The 26782-nt window shown below is 40.1% G+C and overlaps 1 protein-coding gene and 1 non-coding gene across 2 annotated transcripts; both read left to right on the top strand.

Annotated features, from left to right (window-relative positions):
• The first annotated feature begins 1382 nt into the window (after positions 1 to 1382).
• Positions 1383 to 26619, top strand: LOC131229390 (protein EXECUTER 1, chloroplastic). The gene is made up of 11 exons (XM_058225332.1): positions 1383 to 1896; positions 9124 to 9240; positions 9311 to 9376; positions 12698 to 12804; positions 17225 to 17306; positions 22061 to 22783; positions 23233 to 23356; positions 23559 to 23728; positions 24919 to 24993; positions 25274 to 25366; positions 25483 to 26619. Exons 1-11 carry the CDS (start codon positions 1474 to 1476, stop codon positions 25573 to 25575), a joined length of 2073 nt encoding a protein of 690 aa, XP_058081315.1. The 5' UTR covers positions 1383 to 1473; the 3' UTR covers positions 25576 to 26619.
• On the top strand, positions 16036 to 16150 carry LOC131230143 (small nucleolar RNA snoR100). The gene has a single exon (XR_009163866.1). It is a non-coding gene; the product is annotated as a small nucleolar RNA snoR100 (small nucleolar RNA).
• Positions 26620 to 26782: the final 163 nt, after the last annotated feature.

Here is a 26782-nt window from a genome sequence, read left to right as displayed (position 1 = left end):
GCAATCAGGTATGGGTTCAGTTTTTGGGAATAGTTACATTCGGGTCTAATCGGGTTAGTTCAAGTCGGGTTTCGTGTCCGCTTAGTTTTAATAGCGACACGATACATATTAAATCTTTCTGGCCCACCTTGATGATGTGTTGTTTATCCACGCCGTCTATCCGTTTTCCTAGCCTGTTTTAGTTCATGATGCAAGAAATTAAGAAGATTCAAATCTCAGGTGGACCACACCCGAGGAAACAGTAGTGTTGAACGCCCACCATTAAAAACTTCCTAGGCCCACTTTAAGCAGATCTGTAATGTTTACTTTCCATCCAACCTGTTGAAAATGACAAATAGACAGGGATGAAGAGAAAATATAAGTTAGATCCAAAACTTTTGTGGCCTACGGGAAGTTTTAATGGTCATTTGCCACTTTTTCCAGTGGTATGGTCTACACCTGATATTTGCATCTACTTAATTACTGGGTTAACGTCCTGAAATGATCGGAAAAAACGGATGTGTTACCTGGGCAACACCTAATCCGGAGCCCATTTTTGGACGTCACGCATGTATGAAGGTGACACGTGTCAACATAGAAAGCCATTCATGAAATGAGCTTTGAGTGGCCACCGTGATGTATGTGTTTTATCCACAGCGTCCATCCATTTTTCCTTATCATTTCATGGTATTATCTCAAAACTGAGGCAGACCCAAAGCCCAAGTAGACCACACCAAAGGAAGCAGCGGTGATAACCGTTGAAACCTTTTTAGGGTCCACGGTAATGTTTATTTTCCATCCAACCCATTCATATAAAGTTGCATGGACCTGGATGAAGAGTAAAAATAAATATCAGCTCGATCCAAAATTCTGTGGCCCCCAAAAAATTTTCAACGGTAAGAGTTTTAATACCCATTGTGTGGTCCATACATGTCTTTTATTTTCCTCAATTTTAAAATTATAAACTGAAATGATACGGAAAAATGTATGGACGGTGTGGATATAACCCATACATCACAGTTAAAGCTCCTCCCGCTTCCCAGCTGGAGACAGGCGGGTTTAGGACGCAATCCGCGTTCGGTCAGTACCTGACGGGGACGCGTACCCGATCAGATCCGAGTCTCAAAGGCTCAGGACAACCCGATTATCTCAGGAATGTGTACTATGAGACCGGACCTGAGCCGGACACAGTGCTCAAATAATCATTGAGGCCCGACAAGAAAGCCGGGACCCGATCCACTTAGAATGGACAGTGGGTTTGAGCTTTTCTCGGGTTTAGGTCAGTTGCATCCGTTCAGGCCCAGCCCAACTTATTTACAGCCGGACAGAGAGTGCACAGGTTAAGACCTTACGCACTCCGGCGCAATTTAAAAACATCCGCACAGCAATCGTCTTATCTATTCCGGCTACAATGGCTATCAGACCACAAACGGCTGTCTAATCCACTCCTATAAATTCCCTCTCTCTCTCAAGCTTTCTCTCAAGCTCTCTCTCATGGCATCCATTTCATCTCCTCGCTTCTCTTCTCCCTCCTCCCAACCCGACCAAAACCCTAGAAGATCCCTCTCCAAAAGCTCTAGATTCCTCGCTCCGCCACCGTCAAAAACCTTCCCTGCCTCCTCCAGACCTTCGAACCCCTCATTCTGCCGCTGCCAGAATCGATCTGACTCTCGATCTCCCTACGACGATTTTATCCGCCCCAGGTTGGATTCCCTGCAGGATGCTGCCAGGAATGCCTTCAAATGGTGGAACGACAACCTGAATCCATACCGGAGCCCGTCAAAGGATTGTGTCGGCGCTGACGTGGCAGGGGATGGGAAGGCGAAGGAGAAGGACGTCGGAGATTGGGATTGGGATCGATGGAAGCGGCATTTCGATGAGGTTGAAGAGCAGGAGAAGATTGTCTCGGTTTTGAAGGTAATTCTGAATTATTTTGTGTAGTTTAGGCCGTGTTTGGATATTCAGTTGAATTGAATTGCAAATTTTCAACTCTATGCAAGGTAAAATTTCAAAGTGGTATACGTATAACCCACTTCACTTGTAACGAGGACTAGTATTGTCACTTTCAAGTTCAGATTTGAATCACGTGGAATTTTAATTAGGGAGCTTGGTTGTTGGTATTAACAGCTGGTGCCAATGCAGCAGTCACTTTTTATTTCATTTCCTCTATGATGAATTGAATGAAGTGCAATTAAGTTTAATTGAGCACCCAAAGTATCCTAAGATTATTGGATTGTTTTTGGGGCTGATTTGATGATTCACTACAAAGTTCTTTCTAGCGAAGCGAGTTCATTTCTGCAAGAATCAATAAGTAACAGAAAGAAGTTCTGGGTGTCGAGAATGGATATGGGAAGTTTCGGTTGATGAAAATAGTCGGGAATTCTTCTGTTGCAAATTTGTTGAATTAACCAATGCGGTCCATGACTCCCAAGTCAAGCAAGATAAATTGATTCACAGTTTACCGCGCAGGTTTGGTATTTGCTCTGAATTGAATGACTCAGTTTGGCAAATTCAGTTGTCTGAGGTGCACAAAATTTGGGGATCGGTTTTGAGGTTTTATGACTTGAATTCATGAGATGGGTTGAAATTGGGCTCTAGAAGACCAGAACATTCTCTGGAACTGATGAATCACTGCCTCTGATTGAAAGTGGTAGTCTGAAATTGGTGAATTGTGTTTGTTAGGACCCTGGTGAGTCATGGACTGTGAAGAGAAGCTGATGAAACTGAGAGAGAGAGAGAGAGAGAGAGAGAGAGAGAGAGAGAGAGAGAGAGATCCCCTTATTAACTATTTGATTGCACTTTTGTCACTTGATGATTCATTGTGAAAATATTGAGTGGATATTGTGAGTTGCTTAAAATTTTAAACTGAGCCTATGTGGCTTGGCCATTGTTGCCATTGCATCAATTGTCGCCATGATCCCCCTAGATGAGTGTGAGCAGTGGATCCACCTCTATATCAAGGTTTAAAGTATTGGCTGAAACTTCTGTGAATCACCTGATATGTGCTGGTTTCATCCCCAGACAATCTGGCACATACTACTTGTATACAGTATTATGGGGCAACCCGGTCCAAACTGTCCCCAACATGAATTGGGGTGGTTCAGACGGAGTCACCCCTGTATGACTTGCCGAGGCTTCATAGAGGACTGCTGGGTGGGGACTGCCCATGATGTGTATCTGACATCTGTTTTGTCCATTGAGTGCATCCTACAATGGTTGGCCTTTAGTCCAAAAATCAGGCTGAAACAAAACTAAGGCCGCAATAATGGGAACAATGTGGGAGGACCCCCACCATTGTGTTTGGGACCCATGGTTGCATCTATCTACCCATCCAACACATTCATAAGGTGTTAACAAGATGAAGGGACACACAAAAAATCAGGTTGATCCAAAACTTAGGTGGTCCGCACTGCTTGAATTTAGCAGTTTTGGGCATGTTTTTACATTTTCCTATTATATGGCCCACTTAAGTTTTTGGTCAGCCTTATTTTTGGGGTGTCATATCTTCATGGTGAAGCACACCTGGTGCAAGGTTTGGTTGCTAGCCACACATCGAATTGGCCCCACAAACAACTCATTGTATATATATATATATATATATATATATTTTGATGAATAACTGCTGAACAGTATGCTAAATTAGCTTACCATTCACTTTATTGAATCATTTCAATTCGGGAATCAGGCTAGACTTCTTTGTTAGTTTATGACAATCCAGAGATTCAAGACTGTCCTAGTTGATGGGCCAACTATGGATGGAGCATGACAAAAAGTTGCACCGAGAAAATAATATTAACCTTTTGAATTTTCCCTCGAATTTGTACCACTCACTGTTCTACTTTTAACCATCCATTTGATAGGCATTAAGTGGATGCTTAGGATTGCTTGATTAATGTGATTTAAGAGATATGCTCTGTCCACGGTGGGATAGACAATTGGGATGGCTGGAAATTTGTGCCCTTTGCGAGGATGAGTCACCACCATTTTCAAAATAGTGGTAAAACTAACAGAAGAGCCTAGCCCCATTCCTTAATGGACATGGAGTGCGTGGTGACCCTGGCACCATTGACCTCCATGGTGACCTGACATTGCGGGATTCGATTGGCCCTCGCCCCTATTAGAGATGGGCTCGGTTGAGTACATACTTGACCTAACAACTTTAAAACATGCTTTGCATGGGCTCCATCTGTGACAGCGGCACATGACCCAATCAAATCCCGCTATGTTGGGTCATTGCGGAGGTCGGTGGCAGCAGGGTCACCATGCAATCTGCATCCTTCCCCATCTAACAACAAATTTGAGTATAGACAGTTGTTGTATTTCTCTTCTTAGCCATCTATATGTTGGCTACAGATAGGAAGGCTAAGATTGTAATCCTGAAGAGTTTCCTTGGGAATAGTTGATCTATGGTGGGACACTACATAACAATGTTTTGGATCACCTGTCCATGGGCCCCACTTGTTGGAATTGAAAAACAACTGTTATTGGTCTGTTTTGGGCAGTACCTGATATGGCAGTTTTGCATTGGTTTTGTTGGTGACCTGTATGGTATAATTTAAGCTGATTTTTAACCCCTGCCTTGTATGGAAGCCTATTCACAAGTTCTTTTAATTGAGTATAAATCAAAGCTTTATTTAATAAAGATACGAATATAAGTGGGAATGCGCATTAATTAATAAAGTTATACATACGTTATAGAATGTCATCTCACATTCTTAGGGGGTTACGTTTGACACCTTAACCATGGTTCGATGACTTGTTTGAGTTTGACGCGACTCAGACTCGGCTAAGGCCAATCCAGTTCAACACCATGAGTCTTATACTGTGGTGTTGACCTGGGTTGACTTGTCTGACTTAGTTGAGTCAATTACAGACTCAGATGATTTGGTTGAGTCAAGTCGAGTCAACCCATGAGAATTGTAGAAAACAGTCGCTTGCTTTGTGTTTGCCATGCAGACACCATGCACACAGGTGTGCCCATGGGTTTTTAGTTTTGGCAAGCAGAGTATGGACCATATAGACCATACTCCAAATAATATCCAGATCGATGGCCTGTAGATACTCAAATAGGCTGTTAAGACAACAGGACACATTCAACTGAAATAATTCAGGTTGCTAAATTGTTACAAGCTGGAATTTTTTTAGGGCATGTCCATCCAAGATGTGAATCAACGAACCAATGGTTTGGTTACTGAAACATGGGTTGTATTTGTTAGAATTGGAAATAGAAGGTGAATTGGCTGAGTCACCTCCAACTCATCCGCTACGAGCCTACGACTCAACTCGAGTTAGTCCGAGTGACTGAGTCAGAAAATCGTGACCTTGATAGATTATCATCCTTTAGCCTCTTTGTGAATAAGGGATCATCTTCTATTACAAAAGGAAGAAGGGATGTTCTCCTCTTGGGATTTTAGAAAACATGTCGAGGGGGAAAGGGTTAGGTGAGTGGGATAATTTAGACCTCTAGCATGAACCATGATTTCAAATATCGGTTCTGAGTGTGGCTTACCCAGTAACTTGTTTTGCACTCCACCATTATTGAGAAGACTTGGCATTTGATGATATTTAGGACCATGGTGTGGACTATGGAGTTCTCTATTCAGAGTGAAGCAAGTGACACTTGTTCCCAAGGAAGAGGATTTGGACACCATATGGAGGGGGCAATGGAGGATCAAATTTGGTGAGCAGGTGAAAAATAAGGGTCAATGCCAATATGTAGTTTTATCAGTGTCAATTCTCCAAGAGTCTATCTTCTGGGATTGTCAATATTATATGAAGCTTGAAAGGAAAAAAAAAAAAAAAAATCACTTCTATCACACGAATATAGCTTTACTGATATTTGCTTCCTCATGATTACTTGATCTCCCCTCAAAATCTCTTGTCATTCCTCTCTACCCATGGTATTACTTTTATTGAGCAAAAAAAAAACATCCTAGAAACATTGACAGCTATGGTGTTGTAAATAAAAGAATTTCTATCATGCCAAAAGCTCCAAAAGTAGTGTTGAGGAGACCAGAGATGATGCTCTAGGACTTGGATCCCTCTTTGTTCATGTGGGCTCCTCGGATTCTAACTTCTCTTGATAATGATTGGAATTGCCAAATTATTGGAGTTGCCAAATTATTCAGTTTAACTCTTGATCTTCTTGCTTGGACTCATGTCATTTGACTGGTTAGGGCACCTTCGAATGTTAGTGTCTTTTGTTGTCTAGTTTGTTGGGATAAGATGCTAGATTTAAATTATCTCCAAACTAGAGGCATTACCTTGTCGAATAGATCCGTTATGTGTTCTGCTGATGAGGAGAACGTTCCTTGCCTCTTCTCGCACTGCAAAGTGGCTTGGCAAATTTGGGTCGGTGTGTTCAGAAAATCTGGGATCCAATTGGTTGTTCTTAAGTCAGTGGTGGATTGCATTGTGGGATTGTGGAGTGTTGTTGATGCGGACATCAGTGGTGCTTCCTTTAGAGTGTACCAGAGGAGGAGGCGTCGCTGACAGAGTACCAGAGCGGTGGAGTTGATGTAGATAGACGACAGGTTCATCGGACCCACTTTCTGACATGCTACGAGTATAAGAGCAGCATGTTCACCCCAACCATAGATCCATGGGTCGGATTTCACACCCTACCACATGAGTGTTTTAGTTTTGGACTTTTTTGTTATTTTTCTTGTTTCAGGGGCCTTATTGCAACTTTCTTTATTTTTCGTCTTTTTGTTATTTTTCTTTTTTCCAGGGCCTTTAGTGCACTTTTACTTTTTCCATAGCTTATATATATACGTTGTGAGGAACCCTATTTTCGTTATGATTAAATGAATAAGAATTCGTCTATTTTCTTTCTCTTTATTCAAGAGATTAGAGTTTCAGGATTGACCATTGGGTGTCGAGGATTCTCCCGATTTCAGGTTTCCTTCTTTTTAAGATCTTCGAAGTGCAGGAAAAGGTAAGAATCATCCTCCTCCTTTTCTTTTGACAACAAAGGACGTATACCTTCTTCATCTCGAACCCCTCATCCTTCACTCCTTTTGTTTCTTTTTGGATACCCCTTTCTAGTTCGAACGGAGAAGAGGGATAGTTAGTCAGTGGAATCAGATCTAAGCTTACTCGTGGACTGACTTATGCTAGATCCGGGATATCCTCATATCCCAAGGTCCTCCCTTTTTTACTGTTTACGTGATCTTGTGCTAAGGGGCATGATCCTGACGGAATAACCTCATCTTTGTGTTGAGATTTATCTAATCCCTTTGTTTAGAAACAATTAGTTAATTGACATATTTATTTGAATATTCTTTAACCTGATTATACATGCATCTAGGGTTAGGTTATCACATGTTCTTGCATCAGTTGCTTGGGGGGCCTCTCGGAAGGGTTCTTTGAAACTTAACCATCAAGGTTGGCCTATGTCGTATTTGGCTGAAGAGACAACAAAAATTTCGAGAGTAAGGCATGGGCAGAGGCAACAATCTTCAGAAAGATTAACAGTTGGGTGGTTGAATGGGGCAAGCAACACAAGTTGTTTTTGGGAATTCTTAGTGCCCTTTTTCAATCCAATTGAGGGGAGCTTTTGTTGTGTAGCTAGTGTTAGAGGAGTGTTGCTAGTCAATTTGTTTGGGGTCTTTGTGATGAGAGCATCCAAGCACCTACACGAGTTTATCAGAGGAGGAGGAGAGTTGAGGCTTAGCCCCAGCTTCATTATGGTTGTATGATCATTACATGGGGCCCAATGGACATAATTCGAGTTCATAGCCGCTTTAAAGACTCCACATACATGGTTGTGCATCTTCGAAAACCCCATAGTGGGAAGATGCATTCGGGCTGCTTAGTTGAAATTGATTGATACATCTTTGGACGGTTTGGACGTCACCTAGCTTGACCTGGACTACATCTGGACATTACAAACGTTAGACCATGCCATTAGATATCTTAGACACATCAGTTTGGTGATCCGGATTGATGGATATGTTCGGAGACTCGGGTTTAGGTGTACGGGCACTCTAGTTTGCACATCTGAGTCGTGGACACGTTCATCCAGGCTGTTGATCACGTGTGGATGTATCTGTTGCACGTTGGAGATCATCCTTGTGCTGTGTGGCACATATTTATTCTTGCTTTTTTTTTCGGTTTTATTTCAGGTTGTTAGAGATTTATTTTTGATCTTGACTGTTAATAGATTCGGACGGTCAAGAATAGTTCTAGACTTACGATTTTATATATATATATATATATATATATATAAATTTGTTTGAGACTTGGGATGATGGACATATTGAATGAAATTTCTCTACGTTGCTTCTTTGAGCAAGAAAACTTCTTGTGAATGGAATTTAGTGTGAAGCCATTGGAGTAATTCCAAATTATGTTTCTTATTCCTATTCAGGTATTTCTTTCTTCTCTCTCTCAAACCCTCTTCCTCCATTGAAATTTTCCTTCTTCTTTCTTAAACCCTAACTCCATCGTTAATCCAACCCATCACCGACCGAATCGACTTAGTCCCACCACACCGTCCATACGACTGTACGAACATTCTGGTACATGGCATGGATCTATCCATACAACGACTGTACAGTTGATCGACCTCCCCCGCGTTGATAATTTTCTCTTCTTTTCTATTTTATATAACCCTAACCTTAGCCCTAGCTTTTTATAAAACCCTAAATTCTCAAAATTTTATTTCCAAACCCAAACCCTGATCCATTCAAACCCTAGCAAAGCGCAATTGAATCCTCGAATCTAGAACGATCCTATGCTAGATGGAAGTTCTACCTTCCATTGGGCCATTGGAGGATCTATTTTGCGGGATTGTGATGTCGTATTGAACTTGAGCTTGATTGAATATTTGATTTCTCTAGATTTGTGGTAGATTGGCTTTATTTTATGCTTCGATTTATTTTGGTAATCTGTTAGTTAATTTATTTGCATCATCCTAGTTTAGGCCATCTGTCTTGCATCACTTTGCACCTCCTTGGTAGTGAGATCTTTCCCCCTTTCTTGTTTCTCTGGTTGCTGTTTTTTCTTCTCTTTTGAATAAAATAATCCACACATCCTTAAAAAAATTCATTCATCAAAGGGAAAACAAAATCATCACTGAAGTGTATTGTGTATATGTTGTTGTTTTTTTAATGCAATCTACATGATGGCTTGTTTCAACAGTCCCAGTTAAGCGATGCCGTTCATCGAGAGGATTATGAAGATGCTGCTAAGCTCAAAGTTGCAATCGCTGCAGCAGCAAGAAACGATATTGTGGGCAGAGCAATTTCTTGCCTCAATGTAAGAAGTGTGTTTATCTCAGCTTTTCATGTATGAGCACACATGGGGTTAAAAGCTTTTGTTGCTGCAGAGAGCTGTAGAAGAAGAACGCTACCAGGACGCAGCGTTTATCCGGGACCATGCTGGTGCTGGATTGGTGAGTCTACCTGAGACACGTCCTTTGGAAAGTACAAACATCCTTGTTAATCTACTTGTGCTTTGAATCATATATTGCTTTAAATGACTGGAATTTGTTGAAGACTGTTAGTTATTGAAGTCCAAGTTCATAGAATTTCACTTATGATCGTCATGATCATCTTAGCATTTCTCCAACTGTTTGGGATTGGCTTTTAAATGTTAGATTGACAGAAGTTTTATAATCAACTGCCCATCAGAAATCGACCTTTCTCTTTTATCAGATTTCTAGATCCGGCCGTGGCAGAGGTTCCCACTCACATGGCAGCATGGTCCCACCTAACATCAAACCCCCAGTCCTAACTATTACATGCTTTGCACCAGAGGACAGGCATGTTAGGGTCATGGAGCATTTGTTTCTAGGGAAACTACTAAAGCATGAAGGCACACATATATACCACCGCCATACCAAATGGTGAAGGACATGCTCAAGTAGTTGTTGTGGAGTAGCAGGGAGAGCCTGCATATACATGTATGCAATTACTTCTTTTTTTTTTTTTGAGAGATAACAGAAACTTTATTAAAACACTCGCAAAAGCGAGAAAAGAAAACAACCCGATAAAACAAGCTTAAAATAAGAGACCAGTAGCTGGGATATCTTTAACATGTACAGCCTAACTTGAAAGCAGAAATTTAATTTCCTACTAGCATCTTCAACATCCACTTTCTCATTTCAAAACACAACACCTATTCCTAGCACCCAAATAACCCAAAGAACGACCATGACAGTTAGCCTCCACATAGCTTTACTAGCTTTGCCAACTCCATCCCCATGCCATGCCCACATGAAATCAGCCATTGGCTTTGGTATCACCCAAGTAGTATAAAAAAACACAGAAGTGCTCCCACACACTCCTGGAAAATAGGCAATGGATAAAAAGATGATCAATCAAACTCTACATCCTTCATACACATAAGACAAATGTTTAGAAGAATAAGAGATCTCCTTTGCAAATTACCCACCGCGAGGATCTTCTTTCAGGCCACTAACCAGGCAAAAGCCGCCTCTATAAAACCAATGATGATAAGGTTGTGAGGGGATAGGGATTTGATGCATCGTATTGATTATCCAAAATAGCATCCCGACAGAGAATTTGTTGGAGGGATGTGTCAACCAGAGTATTGAATTGCTTTCCTAAGTAGGACTAAAATCCTTTAGGTGCTGAAGCAGCTTGACGAACTCGACAAACTCTTCATCGGACATATTCCTACGACAAGGGGGATTCCATACTACTTGACCATTGCAAATAGAGAAGCATTTTGCGACCAAAATAAAGTGATCGGAAGCAATGGAGGCCACACCAGGGAATAGATTTTGGAGCACAATGCTGCACCAAACGTCCACCCAAAATCTGATGCGGTTCCCATTGCCAAAGGAGAAGGCAATTCCCCCTGTGGACCAAGTGCTCGTTCTCCACGACTGACTTTCAAATGCTTGAGGCTCTATATAAAGAAGATCTCTTCACAAACCATCCATCCCTGATTACACCATATTTGTTTGCTATCACCTCCCTCCACAATCTTTCGGGCTCAGATCCAAACCTCCAAACCCACTTCCTGAGAAGGGTGAGATTCTTATCACCCAAACTTCTTAGGCCGGCACCCCCCATCTCTGATGACCGACACACCGTATCCCAGCTTAAAGAATACGAAAATTACAATCTTTAAGAGACTCCATACAAGAAACCCAGCCTGCCAAACAATCCTTAGCCCTTAATGATCAAGGTCAAGGAAGAGGTCAAATTGTTGAAGCATCTCCTGTTCCTTTCACCCCAAATAAATTAAAGACCAGCTAGCAGAGATAATCTCCACACCACCTGCTCTTGCTTAGCAAGCATCATTCATGCCATGAAGAAAAAACTCCTCCACAGAGCCTGGCATCATCCACGATAATACATGTATTATGGATAGGGCTTTCTAATGTGGGCTTCATTTCCAGCTTTTCCTTGACCCCACCCCCCCCCCCCCACACACACACAACCAAAAAAGGGGGGGTAATGCGCACTGTAAATTACCTGAATCTGAGAACGGAATGGCCCTAATTTTTTGAACTCTACGAGTAGTATTTTCAAAACTTATGCTCTTGAATGGATTCATTTCACAGAAGGTATTCCTGAAACACAAACACATTATTTATGCTTGCTGCACACAAAAGTATTAACTCTGTTAAATATTTTTTTAAGCCCATTACTTCATTATTGGGATGCGGGTTATATTTTATTTTCTAGGTGGACTGCTGTTCTTTTTAATGGCAACTAATTACGCGTATGCCATAGCCATATTATGAGGGCAAACTATGAAAATCCTCATAGGAGCTTTCAGATGAAAGATTCTGTCTACTGGCTGTAACCCCTGAGGAAAGCTGCTACATGGTCCTCTCTTTCCTCGTAAGATCACTATCTCAGCGTGCATGACACTCAGTGACACAGTATTTACCGCCCATTAACAGACCTAGTATACTGCCTGCAAACTTGGTGTAAATTGGCGAAGAGCCGAAGACATTAGGCTTACTGGAGTTGTGGAGATCAAGTTCACAAAAGATAGGAAAATTGTCTTTTCCGTTTTGGTTAATGTGTTTTTCTAACCAAAAGTTATTCTGCCAGTATCTTTCGAAGAACAAGTTGGAAAGGAGATTTATGAACTATGGGATTTAAAACATTTTTTTTTGTTTTTGTAAGGTAACATGGGATCAAACCATTGTTTATGTACGCATGCGTGGGTAAAGAAGGGGGGTTGATTTCAGGTGTTTAACCATAGCGCCAAACTTTTTCCAAAATGCAAGCACAAGGCTGTGATGATGACTAAAACTTGGATTGGTGCCAAAGCTCAATTGTTGACAGGGTGTGTTTCAACATTGAGGACTCGGGTTCCAGCCCAGCTTATTAAAAATAAGAAGAAAACTACAACTCTAGATCTTCATTCAACCAAGAACATAACCTTCTGTTAGTACTAAAAGCTTGTATGTGTCTTAACTCTCAAAGCAGGCTTACAAAACCTATTAGTAGTGAGAATGCGAAAGTGTGAGCTTGGAATCTTACCCCATGTAGTTCGAAGCTGTTATCTAAATTCTTGTCACAAATTTACCAGTATTGATGGGAATGTAATCTGCAACATGGTCATCATTTTTGCTAACTGAAATGTTACTTATTGTTCCTACTTTTGAAGATTTGTTAGTCTAGATTTCATATTGAGCATTGATGTTGGATTTTTAAGAGTTAATTTGATCTATAGATCTGGTAGTTGGTACCATTTCCTGGCTGATTTCTCTTATATATGCCTGCAGGTGGGTTGGTGGGCTGGCATATCGGAGGATTCAACTGATCCTTATGGTCGAATTATCCATATACGTGCTGAACATGGAAGATATGTGGCAAGAAGTTATAGTTCCCGGTAAGATCACAATCACATGCTCAAGTAAGAGTGCTTTTGGAGTTGGTCCACACACATGTTGGAGAAACACACTTTTCACATAAATGTTTAGGAATGAAAAAACAGAACATTATGTAACTCCTACCATGCTACCACCAATGTTCTGCTTCACATTTTCTGTCACAGGTTCATTTAGAACTTTGTGGTTATGTAGAAACCATTCAGTAGACATGGTCCACTAGAGGACACAGTAACAGGTCGTCTGTGTCTTATATGTACACTTTGGGCCTGTTTGGCGTTGCTAATAGTTAGGGCAAGATTGATCCCAATAAACAGTTTTCTGGAATTGTTTATGCAAAATTGATTACAAATAAACATGTTTGGTAAACGTCCTTAAGAAAACAGACTTATGATCATTCGATCAAAGTGGGTTGAGAGGAATGAATCATCAGGGTGGGCCCACATGATATATGGTCCATATCAATGATCGGACATTTTCTAGTAAAGTGTCCGAAATCCTCTACAGCAACTATAACCCCCAAACTCTGTGGGGCCCATAGTGCTGTATCTCACATCCACTCTGTCCATCAGGCGTGACCAAAAATTAAACTCAGGTGGGCCACACTATGGGTTATAGTGTAAAATCAAGCCTAACAACTCTTATGTCCACGTGGTGTGACCTGCATGAGTTTTGGATCAGGCAGAGTTTTGGAGTTTCCCTTCATGGCTTCATTCTAGCGAGGTGCACATGATGCATGGGTTGGATGGTATATAGACACCATGGTGTCCTCCCTCCCCAACACACCCACACAAACACCTAATATTGCTAAATTGCTAAGACTAGGGTTGTACATCGAGTCGAACCGAGTTGAGCTGGCCTCAGCTCGACTCGGCTCTGCCACTAGCTGACCTCAGCTCGAACTCGGCTCGGCTTGGTCCTCGAGCCTGACTGGCCAGCTCGGCTAGGTTCGGTAAGCAGCTCGGGCCAGTTCGAGCCAAGTTCAAGCCAAGATCGGGCTGAGTTCGCCTGCGCAGCATTTCCACAAATGCCTGGACTGCACCTTCAAAATCTGTTTGTAAAACAGTGGTAATGGTTTTACAGTTATTTTATCAAACACCTTTTGAGCAGCATAAAAACCAAGAAAAAATGGGTATTTGTTTCACGTACATACCTTTCCTTGCCACCAGCCACACTTCGTTGGGTCATTTCATCAAACACTTGGTGAGCAACATCAATATTAAAAGGAGGAAGACCGAGGTGAGCGCTTGAGAGAGGAAGGAGAGACTAGAGAGAGAGGAGGAAGATCGGAAGAGGGGAGCTCGAGCTCGGGTTAGGGTTTAGGGGCGCCAAGTAAGGGAAAGTGCCAAAGGGGTTAGGGTTCGTGCGGCTGGGTGAGGGAAAATGAGTAAAGGTTAGTAGGGTTTTTTTTTTTTTGGAAGGGTATATATACCCCTGCACCGGGTCGAGCCGAGTTCGAGCTAGATTCTATCCGAGTTGAGTCGAGCTGGGGCAAGCTCGAACTTGGCTCGAGCTCGTTTTCGAGCTCCAAAAATCAGCTCGACTCGGTTTGAACTCAGCTTTGAACCGAGTCGAGTCGAGCGAGCCAACCGAGCTAGCTCGGTTTGTGTACACCCCCAGCTAAGACGTAGTTGCAAAATCAGATTGACTGAACAGTCCCACCCTTTGATTCGTGGAAACTTGTTTGTTGTAGGATCATTAGATGATTTTCATTTTTGACCTTTCCAATGTCCATCAATCCATTCATTGTAAGATTCTTCCAGCGGCCTGTGTAGTATAGAGTCCACAACATGAATGGTTCCAATCATTGGACCATGCCATCATATGGGCCCTGGTGAGCGGCTGCTCATGCTGGATCCTGAGTCACGACAATGGGAAAACCAATTTATACACCAGGGAGAAAAAACTTTTGATGCTCAGGCAGAGAGTGATGGATGGCACGCACTTAGAAATTATTAAGAAATTGCACAAGTGGCATACAATTTAATCAAATTAAATCTTCTAAATTATGGGCCCCAGTTTAATGTGTCATGAACCAAATATTAGTTTTAGTTGATTATTTAGTTACCAGATTGGTGGACATTAATTGGACAGTTTAAATACTACTGGTTTATTTCGACAAACAAGTGGCCGTGAATAAGAGGTTAGGATTGGTTAATCAATTTGATTTTGGGACTGTTTCTTAGGGTCATTGTGTTCCACAATATAGTTGGTTTGCTTCGAGTTAATGCATACAACATGTACAGTTTCAAAGTGCATGCATATCAAGCATCATATGCTTCTAGAGTGTCAAATAAGTCCTGGCCTTTTGGCCCTACGTTGGAAGTCTTGTGAGGTATTTTAACATTGAAATTAACACAGTTCTTGCCTACCTCTGAACTGATAAAGACTGGCCTCCACTGCTGTACTCACTTTACACCAAATTTGCCTATCCTAACGTAGATCTATATGATTTATTGATTATGGGTCATTTTTATTTGTTTGAAGGTCCTCACATAGAATTGTCATACATTCATTTACATGATTTCCCCTTTGTCACACTCTCCATCAACCTTTGACTTTTACTTTCCTCACTCTACCATTAATCACTGTTTTCCAATCTCCCAAGAATTTGGTCTCCTTTGAATTCGGGCCTTATGCAAGCCTGATCCATGATTGTATATACAATTCTTCTTTTAATAGTTTCCACTGACGAATTCTTGTTTTGGACACCCTCTGATTTCATTCTTCCCATTACCCATGGTATATGGAACCATCTTCTGAAAAATGTTCCCTTTACTAGGAAAATGCTCTGCTGACCACCCTTTATCGACTCTCACCCAGAGGTCCATTAGGCACCCAATTTGCTCCAAACAACTTGAAAGAATGACTCCACACCATCCTAATTGAACTGTAACGTACAGAAGAAGCATATGATCTATAGATTCCTCAACTTCCAAACACAAGGAGCTTGTTCTGGTGAAAGCTTGATGCCTTTCGCAAAAATCGTTGAGAGTCAAATTTTAACAGCAGCTACCATCAACATCTTCAAAAATTTTGTAGTGGGAACCTTAAAGGGGTCTTTCAGTATTTTGAAAATTTTTATTTTATTTTTTTCACACCCGTACATTTTTTTTTTCTGCCTTTTTGTTCTTCCCCACCTCTTTTCTGCTTTGTGGCAGTTCATATATGTTTATATTTTGTTGTTTTCGGGTCTCTGTGTACAATAAGCCGATGCTCTGGATTATAACCGTGAATGAAGGAAGCATGGTAAGGTGCACGGAGATTGATATCTTAAAGGGTCCTCATGTCTGCTCGCTTTGATGCCTTTGGGCCATGATTCTGCGGGCCTGGATTTGACCCACATTCATGCATATCTATGTTTTATCAAAAGAGGAGAAAAAGATGAGAGAAAAGGTTTCATTTTGTGAAATGGCCTTTGATTTTATAAGTAATAGATATTTTCCCTTGCTCCGTCAATATCCTTTTTTGTTCTTTTTTATTGTGTTTTCTTTTTTGAACAATTCCATGTCCATCTATCCCAGCTACCTTTACAGAGTTAACAAGTAATTGCTAATCTGTGTCTGCATTCTAGCTGATTGAGGGAGATGTTTCGAGTTCTTCTCTGTAATTGTTTAGTAGAAAAATGCTAAAATGCCTCTCATTGAGCTTGGCATGCCAATACTTGATCCCATAGTATGGTCCTGCTCCTTCTAAAAGTTTTACCATATTGCATATGTTGTGGTTTACTCTACCTAATACTTTGTCTCATTGAAGTACTTGTACAAAATGATTGAGCTTTCGTGTTCTTCAAGTCTCGTGTCTTAATTCCAAGATTGTGACCCATTTTTGGGGTAGCTTGGTTTAAGGCAGTCCAAACTGGTCTAACTGATGATGCCAACATGGCATCAAATGGATAGGTTGACATTGAACCAGACAAAACTGTTTTAAAACATTGTTTCTGGTCCTTCAATATGCTTTTGAGAGCCTTCTGTTTGGCAGAAGATGAACTATGATGGTTTTCTCACTTCATGATACATTTCAAGGAGATAAATGTTCAGCACCGAGCTGAATAATTTTATCATATGGTATCGGTCAGTGTTTAGTTTTTTCTAAAATCACTATTGGAAACTATTTTAAAAACTTATGGATACTCAAATTTCTAGTAGTTTGTTCAAATTTGAATTTTGAATTTCCAGTCAGATTTTGATTTTTTATTTTTTAGCATATGTACAGTTCTCGCTTATGGATACTCGATACTTCTAATAGTTCATTACAGTTTAATTTTTGAATCCCCAGTAGCTTATAACTGATTGGTCTATGTTTAGTTACAAGGTGTTCATTGAACCTGTTCTGCTTCATTTACACCGCAAAGTTTGTAGTGGACCTATCTGCTTATTGTGAAGCCCTTCCTATTTTATTTTTTTCCTGATGTTCTCTCAGGCAGCTAGCTACAGCCACACCTGGTGTTCCTCTGTTTGAAGTTTTTATTACTGCAAATGATGAAGGAGAATACAAACAGCAGGTATATTTCATAACCATGGCAAATTGGTTGGTTAGTATGCTGCATTCAGTTGGTGCTTGAGCCACTTGTGTTATCTTGAGATTTATATAAATGACCCTGAGTTTGAATGAGATGAAACAAATATGCTGTCTTTTCTGAATGTCTAAAATCTACTAACTTTACAGGGTCTGGCCAGAAATAATAAAAATATTGTTACTCCAGAACTTCTACTTTTCAAAGCTTGCACTTTATGCTTTACAGTGATCAGAGCTTATGAGTGATGCGTGAAGGTTCTAAAGTGATTTATGTACCCTACAGAGCTAATTAGAGTCTTTTGTTTTGTTCTGTCAACTCACCAACTCTCCTTTTTGCTCCTCTGAAGGAAAGAAAAATATGAAGGACTTTTCGCCAATCCCTGTTTACTGATCTCTTGTTAGATTCATATCACTAAACTAGATTTTCTTGCTTAATTTATAATGTAAATTACCTTTTTTTTGCATAAAAAGGATTAGCCCATAGTTTAAGATGTTTGATGACATCTCATGAATTTTTGTTGTTGAGAAAATTACAGTCAAACACTTATAAATATAGCATAATTACAGTTATCCACCTATTATTTGTCTAATTATGGTTATACCTTAGTAATTTTATAGTGCTTTTATGCACTTGGTAAAAGGAAATTTATTTAAATGACCAAAATACCCTTTTAAATAAACCTAGCTTATTCTGTTGTCAACAGGGACCAAAATTGTTTACAACAACTATTTTACAGTGTGTGGAACACGCAAGCTCTTTGGGGCTGACATATATGTGAAATCCACACCATCCATCAGCTTATGACTCTGATGTTCACTGTACAAGCAAAAGCTTAGCTGGATAAAAATCTAAGATGGGTGATACCCGTTGGAACAATGTAAAAATGCAACTAAAACCTGTAAGTATGTGTTTTGTGGCCCACCTGAATATTGGACCAAGCTGATTTTTGTATATTCCTTTCATCATTGTGAGTCACACTTGATGAATGGATTTGATGAAATATAAACACCATGTTGGCCTCACACACAAGCCTATGGTTGGTGTTCATCCCCATTTTCCCCTGTGGTATGGCTGGCCTTTTTTTATTTTATTTTGGGCCCTAGGGGTCTAAGCACTGAGGAGCGCATCTGATGGACGGAGTGGATTTCTCATATACCACACAGTGGGCCCCACAGAGCTCAGGTGTTTTATGCCGCTACTTAAAAATGGCGTTACATTCCGTGCCTTTGGAGGGATTGGAATCCTTGACTACAACTACTCGTTCAAGTAGCGAAGACACCATGATGCACATAGTCATGCGGGGCTTGACTTTCAATGACATGGATAGAATGATTTCAAGTGGATAAATCCATCCTGTCCATAAGGCGCGTCGCTTTGCATTTTAATCGGGCCTAAAAAATCAGGCCAATTCAAAACTCAAGTGGGCTACACCATAAGCAACAGTTGAGATGGGGATGCCCACTATTAAAATCATCAAAATTGTATGTGACGTCCACCATGGTGTTATATATGCTATCTAATTTATTCACTTGATGCAACCCATGATGGTGCAACCCAGTTATTGAATCAATGTGATATCGACACCCAATTGAAAACAAGTAGACAAGAATTACACTCACAGGAATATTTGAGTAGGGTTGAAATAACATTATTATTAATATTTAACTTCTTCTTACAATGCTTAAGAAAAGAACTCACACTTAGAAAATTTTCGAATGACTACTTCCTACACGTGAATCCCTAATGAGAATCCCCCTAACCCTAAGTAAGAGATTGGTTTCAAATCAATAATAGTTGACTTCAAATCAATCTAATGTACCTAAGATAGTAAAGCCTAGCAATAGTAAAAGCAAATATAGAAAATAATATTAATTACATCTTTAAATTAGTCTCATATCTTTAATCGCATCCTCCTCAAATCTCTAATCACATCTTTAAATCAGCCCCCATATCTTCAAAAAATAGTAAATTGCAATCCTGGATTGAAGCCCCCAAATCTATAAATAAACAGTTCAAAAATCAGTGCATGTTGTGTCCTACGGTAGGCTGTGCGCCTAGGTCATTGTTGGGCCCTATAGTTAGCCTAGGTGGGTTGTGAGCTTGCATCAATTCACCCCGGCCTTGAAAGAACTTGAAACCAATCTCAACCTTTGGACTTGTATTACCTCCTTTGGACGATTCTTCTTCTTCTTCTAATGGATCTTTAAACCTTTGCTGTGCTTTTCATGCCACAATCATCTTTTGCAAAGGTGCTTCAATTCGAGCGTTGAGACCTATTTGCATGTCTATCAATGTGATTGCCAATATCGGTGGATCCATCAATTGATCCATTAGCAAATTCAAATGTAGGTCTAACATTAATGCATCAATCACTTCCGATCTCAACTTTTTCTTTAACTCTGTGGATCTCTTCGCCGTTTCTGGAATTTTTAGTTTAATTTTGGATTCTCTGTCGTGTTCCAACAATAGAAGGATTCGATCCTTGGTGTCTTCATAAGCTGTGACTATTTGTTGTTGGTTAGGACCTTGGTGGGGACCTTCCCTTGCGTGTCCATGCGCTCCAACTTCACTCTCCAAATTCTCTTCATGCTAGATCTCTCCCACTTGATCAGTGAGATTGCCTACCACATATGTGAGTTGATGTACACACTTCGTGGATGTGTGGATGAATTGGATTACTTGCACAAACTTTTCTTGTGTCACTTCCTTCCAAGCCATTAGGAGATAATGTATGGTCAATAGTTCCCCAATAATCACTCGCTCTGATACCAAAATGGTACAACCTAGTTATCAAATCAATGAGATATCAACACCGGATTGCAAAGAAGTAGACAAGAATTAGAGAGGGAGAAATAATGTTATTGACACCAAGCATCTTCTTACAATTCTTAAGAAAAGAACCCCCACTTAGAAAAATTTGGAATGACGAATGACTACCCCCCAGATTCTAAGTGAATTCCTAAAATGGTAGAAGCTTAATAATAGTAAAAGCAAATATAGAAAATAATCCTAATGACATCTCTAAATCTATCTCATATCTTCAATCGCATCCCCCTCAAATATTCAATCCCATCTTTAAATCAGCCCCTATATTTTCCAAAAAATAGTAAATTACAATCCCTGATTTAGGCCTCCAAATTTATAAATAAACAGTAAAAAAATCACCACATGTTGGGCCCTAGGTGTGTTGTGGGCTTACATCATTGGGCCCTATAGTGGGCCTTGGGCCTGCATCACATGAGGATGAAGGGACGCTCCAAAAATCATGACATTCCACACACTCACATGGGCCACACCTCATGAATTTAAAGGTTTTAGGCATGATTTTACACTGATCCTTATGGTGCGGCCCACATAAGTCTCGAATTGGACTGATTTTCAGGATCCATGGTGAAAATGTGGCAGCTCACTTGATAGACCGGGTGCATCTGATTCATGTTCATCCCATTTGGTGCTCGGGGCAGCACAAATCAAGCCTCCATGTGATTACATGTAGTCAGGCAAGCCCATTCCTCTATGCAGTGCATACAACATCCTAGCTTTGTGGGGCCTCCATCTTGTCTGTAAGATATCCAATCAGTCCATAAGGTGTGCCCCTCAAAGCTTGACCATGTGGCCAAAAACCAAGAAGATCCATAACTCACGTGGGAGACACCACTGGTAATTATGGCCATGGGATGCCAACCATAGGTTTCTGTGTGGGGCCACCATGCTGTGTATAATCCATCAAACCCGTTCATGAGGTGTGGCTCACCAGGGGGGAACGTGAGAACAGACATTTTTGCCATAATTTTGAAATTGTTCCCAGTGGTGTAGCTCATCTGGTTTTTATTTATTTATTTATTTTTAAAATCAGGTTGATCTTTTGGATGCATGGTGGATATAAGGTTTATTAGATGCTGGATGTATTGGATGTCATACATAGAACATAGTGTGCCCATACGTAGTGCCTAAAATAGGTGTGGTAAACTATTCTGGAGATTGAGAGAGAAGGGAGGGGACACATTCGTGGTTTTGTTAAGAAGGGCATTTTGGTCATTTAAATGATTATCTGTTGACTTTTTGACTAAGTGTATAAAAGAAAGTATTGTAAAATTCTTAGGGTATACGTATAGTTAGGTGATGACTAGGCGGATAACCGTAATTATACCACAAATAAGGGTGTTTGACTGTAATTTTCTCTTTTTTCTTTTTGACCTAGTTCTGGCAAAGCAATAGCTTCTGGTTTAGGTAGTTTTTTTAATTAGTTAGTTGCTGGCTTCCTTAGTGGAGAATAACTGCTAGTTTGATTCTTATCTCTGTAATATGCTGGAGCGAGCATTTGTGGTTATTTGTATATGGCTCATTATTATGAATCTATTACTTCATAGCATTCCTTTGTCTCATGCTGCTAGTTTCAGAAAATGGTTGCATCTTCGAACTTCTAGCCACTCAATTAATTTTTCAGGAAAGAGGTGCGTAAGCATGGCTATGGTTTCTATAATCCTTCATTACCAAATCACCTATAAAATAAATTTAAAAAGCTTCAGTTCACAATTTTGAGACTATTTTCCCATCTGCTCTTTGATAAATGCTATTCTTTCTGTGTTCTTATTACTTCATTTTCTTTTTCGTTTTAAGAATGCTTTCTGCCCACTACTTTTTAGTAACTTTTACATGTGATCATAATTTGAGAAGCGTTTGTTTCCAAAGTGGCTAAATGTTGATCCTCTGACTAAGTGAAGTCACTTACTATCCAGGCAGTCTACTTGAAACGGAATAGAGGAAACTCGGGAGACTTTCTAACCAAATCCTCGAAACCATCCGCCATGGGCAGTCTGAACTCCTCAACTGAGTTAGCTGAAGGAGAGACTGATTTATCTGCTAGAAGTAGTGGTGATTTAGAAGAAGGTGAAGAGAGGGATGATGATTCTGATGTGGTGGAGGAACGGGCTGGTATACAGAGTATCCTGCGGGATATGATTCCTGGTTTTAAGGTCAATTCCGTGAAAGTAGTGGCATCAGGAAAGTTAGATACAGATCTCGTCTTTAAGGCGTTTGAACAGGATTCAGAGGAAGAAGATGAAGAAAAGGATGTAGAGTTAGAGAGTATAGAGCCTGATGATGAACTTAAAGCAGAGAGTGATGGAGATGAAATTGAAATGGATGCTGGAGGTGGGGTTAGTGACACTAGTGAAGAGGGAAGAGCAATGGTGGTAAAAATTGTAATTGGAGATCTTGCACAAAGATTATCAAATAATATGCCTCCTAAAGACTTACTCAGGGTACCCGCAAGGCTAGAGAAAAGGGGCCGCTTATCATTTTTGTTTTCTATAAAGAAAGATGAGAATCGGCAGGAAGCTGATGGGAAAGGGCAAAAATCTATAGAGAAAAGTACTAAACTTCCAGGTCAACGCAGTATTGACCATGTTATGTCTGATCTTGCTAAGGTCCTCATTAGTAGGGAGAAGATCCCTGCAAAGGTTGGTTTTTCTTTTTTCCCTTGTTTTCCTCATCTTCCTTTTTCTTTAAAGAGGGAGCATAATGCTGCTAGGAAGATTTTAGAGTGGTTCCTAAACTTTAAGAAAATGATACTGGGCATTCTCTGAAAATTAAGAGCTCTGTTACGGCATCTCAGGCTATTCTGACATATCTCTCATCTCTCTTGCTAGTTGAATTGTGCATTTTGTACATTTTCTAAATAAAATGCGAAATTTGTTAAAATAGAAGGACAGTACAAGTGAAAGAGGCTCGAGTTGAGGAAAACAAGTGACCTTCTCTTGCTCCATCTCTAGCAAGAGTGTTGTCAGATGCTGTTAAAGAATCTATTGCCTTGTATCCCTCTATAAATAAAAAGGAGAAAATGCTGATAATGGATCCATTGTCTTTTTCTATGGGTCCCATCACACTTACTTTATGCATGATCATGCAGGTGCTTAAAGATGTTGAAGAATTGATAAATCTCACCCTTAGTCAGGCTCAAAACCGCCAACCTCTTTCTGGAGCGACAGTTTTTAATCGCATTGAGATACCACCAACCTCAGATCCTCTCAATGGTGATTGAATTTTACATAATCACCATAGATCTGGCTTCAGTTTAAGTAAATGACAGATGTACCACTCTCCTACTGCTTTCAGTGTCCAATGCTCTTTTGTCTTGGACACTGAATCCTGTCACTTACATGTATGTATGAGTACCTGTGGTCTAAAGACCAAATGTAACTGTGAATTTACTTGAAGAGTTCTCATTTGTGGCAGGACTATACATGGGTGCTCACGGACTTTACACGTCAGAAATCATTCATTTGAGACGAAAGTTTGGGCAATGGCAAGAGGATGGCAGGACTAAGAAGTCCCCAGATTTGGAATTTTACGAGTATGTTGAGGCTTTGAAATTAACAGGGGATCCTTATGTACCGGCTGGACAGGTATTGTGTTTCTATGGTCTGCACTACTAATTTTCGATAGGCATTTCATATGCAGATGGATAGTGTAGTGTGTGTGAGTGATCCAGGGTTTAATCCCTGGTAGTGTTACCTTTCCAAAAAAAAAAAAAGGAGAAAAAAGAAGAATAAAAAAAGTCAGATGGATAAATTTGCTGGGCTTATGAACATTTCTTTTTATTTTTGGAAGTGGCAGGGGTTCCCTTTCTTTTTTCTAAAGTGGGCTAATATGATGTTTTTCATGAATGTTTTAAAGATACATGGTGTTCTTGTTTTTACAACGCCACAATTTGCTCACCTTCTTACAAGATGCTTATGTTTCTATTATGCTCTTAATAACTTGGGCATCACCTTTCTGTAGGTATTTTGATTTAAATAAAAAAATAAAAAAATTCAATGGTTGAGTTGCTATCCTTGTCTTTCAAACCAAACAATTATTTATTTTTTTATGGTTTGCTCAAACCTTAGTTGCACAATGCTCAGTGGGTTTGGGTTTGCTAGCAGGGAAGGATTTGTTTCAAAATGTTACCAACTGTTAGTGCCTGTAGAGTGGGAGTGCAAGTTTGAAGAGGGAGTGCTTTCATTTTATAAAAGATCAGTTATCTTGTATTCTTCTCTTGCCAAATAAGTCTTCTTATGGTGATTGGGATTATTTGGTAGGCTGGTGTGAACTTCTATGCACCATTTGTCAAATTTAAAATCAACAGAAAATTTTAAAGGAGATTTGAGTATTTCATAGCGGAAAACACATCCATTTTAGGGTTCGGGTACATAGCTCATGTTAAAGCACAAGAGACTACATTGTGGAAACTGTAATTTGTTTATTTCATTAAGAATAATGAAAATATATAGAAGAGGGGAGAGATCTGTTCGAGATCTTAAGAAGAAGAAGAAGAAGAAGAAGAAAAGAAAGCAAGAAAGAAAAGAAACACACACACACACACACACACAAAAAAAAAAAAAAAACAGAAAAAAGGTTAAAGCTTTGTTTTAAGATTCAACTTCTAACAGCTCTGGTTTGAGTTTTCAGCATGACAATCTTTGTGAAGTATGAGTTTCCTTGTTGCATATGTTGATCGAAACAAAATACTACTTTCGAGATGTTCTCCTACTAGGTTTCAAAGGGAATTGGTCCGTTCTATTTCTTGTAGTAAAATGTCAGTGGGTTTCTGCAGGTAGCATTCCGTGCTAAGGTCGGCAAGCGAAATCAGCTGCCTCATAAAGGGATCATCCCTGAAGAATTTGGAGTGGTATTTATTCTTTCTTGCTTTCCTTTTCTATATTAGAGCCTTTTTGGAACAGTGGAGAATCCTCACTTTTCTTCTATCCGAAAGAACTTGAATTTGACAAGGTCGGGTTTCCCGGGTTGAAATGAAAACATGTTAACAAGGCACCCTTTTCCGTTTGGTTTCCTTTCGACTCCTGCCCAATGTGAGAGAGATATGGGGTATCCTATGCAATGTGATCGGCTCCGCATGCAAACATGTCTTTAATGTTGAAGAACTGCTAAAGCTCTAGCTGGCTATGCAGGTTGCTCGATATAGAGGACAAGGCAGGCTTGCAGAACCTGGGTTCCGGAATCCACGATGGGTTGATGGCGAACTTGTAATTCTTGATGGAAAGGTATCCATTTTTCTCTATGGATTTTAACAACTCATTAATTGCTAACCTTCTTCTTCTTCCTCATGTGCGGGTTACAGTACTGATTGCAAATCACTTGTTTGATTGTATATGTGCAGTACATCAGAGGAGGGCCTGTTGTTGGATTTGTGTATTGGGCTCCTGAATACCATTTCTTGGTGTTCTTCAATCGTTTGAAGCTCCAAGATTAGATTCTCAGTGCACATGGAGTAAGGGTGAATTCGTGCTCAGATAAGTTGCAGGGTAAGTAATTCCTGCTTTCAGATACACGCAACTATTCTGATGCCTTCTTTACAATGGGAGGTATGCATTTGCTTCAATGGAACTTCAGATGTGATGCACAAATGAATTGCCCGAAGCTTAGAAGCACCCCGTGTTTGGCAAGTTTGATTGTCTTGACTTAATTTGAAATTCATCTACAGTTGGAAAAACTCACTTGATTTTGTTATTGATCTGGTCACTTTCAAACCAAGGGCAACCTCTGCCCTTTGCGTTAGTAATGTAAACCCACCCATCCTGGTTGATAGATGCACACTTCTCTTTGAAGTTCTACTAAATTACTAATATACAACCAATAGTTTGAAAAGAAACAGTGTATCTGTTAGGGTTGGTTATTTGTTACTGCTAAACCTCTTGTTGTTTGTGATATCTGAAACTTGAAAAGAAATCAATGCCAATAACCAATGCAGAACTCATTAACGCATGCTTAGAATTTAGGAATTCAGTAAAATTTTGCTCACATCTAATGAGGTTATCATTTACATGATTTGGCAGTTGTACATTGACCGGATGTTCGACAGTCCCCGTGGGGCGGCATATCGCTACACATCAATAGGCCGGTGCCGATCGGGCTGACAGGCGTGTACTTGTAAGCACCTCGGAAACTGAAGCTCATGCATCAACTGCGTTTTCTCATCTCCTGGTACTGCTTCCTCCTATTCCGATCCTCTGCCCATCCCACTGTATATAGTGCGCCATGCATCTTGCTAACCAGTGAAGCATTTTGAATTATGTAGAGTATGAGAAATTTCTGGATCTATGTTACAATTTTTATTTTATTTTTTTCAATTTCATTTTATGCCTACTTATATGGTAGTTTCTCATGAGAGCTTGAAAATATGATTTTCTTATGGAAGCCTCCTTTGCAATTTATTCCCCAAAACAACTGTACCAAGCAGCGATGCTAATATAAACAACTAATAAAGCCAAATAGAGGCATTGATTCTGTTTGAGTACATCTGTGTCTGATGAAATGGGGTTCTCCTTTTAGAGTTTTTCTGGCCAAGGCTCATCCAAGCTGCTTCCATCCCTGTCCCACCGTGTGCTGATCTGGGCTGTTCATTTAAAAGTTCCAACTCTATGGCCAGCAGGTAGAATCTCAATGATTAGAGATCACTA

The sequence above is a fragment of the Magnolia sinica genome, chromosome 16 (assembly GCF_029962835.1).
Source record: "Magnolia sinica isolate HGM2019 chromosome 16, MsV1, whole genome shotgun sequence".
Classification (NCBI taxonomy): domain Eukaryota; kingdom Viridiplantae; phylum Streptophyta; class Magnoliopsida; order Magnoliales; family Magnoliaceae; genus Magnolia; species Magnolia sinica.
Note: the sequence above shows the minus strand (reverse complement) of the source record. Positions and strands in the feature narration are given on the sequence as shown.

What these genes read in the sequence shown, in the direction of transcription:
- LOC131229390 (XM_058225332.1), top strand. Translation starts at nt 1,474, where the DNA reads ATGGCATCCATTTCATCTCCTCGCTTCTCTTCTCCCTCCTCCCAACCC. An exon ending in GAGCAATTTCTTGCCTCAAT is followed by an intron (nt 9,241 to 9,310) that starts GTAAGAAGTGTG and finishes TTGTTGCTGCAG; the next exon opens with AGAGCTGTAGAAGAAGAACG. An exon ending in GGGAGAAGATCCCTGCAAAG is followed by an intron (nt 22,784 to 23,232) that starts GTTGGTTTTTCT and finishes ATGATCATGCAG; the next exon opens with GTGCTTAAAGATGTTGAAGA.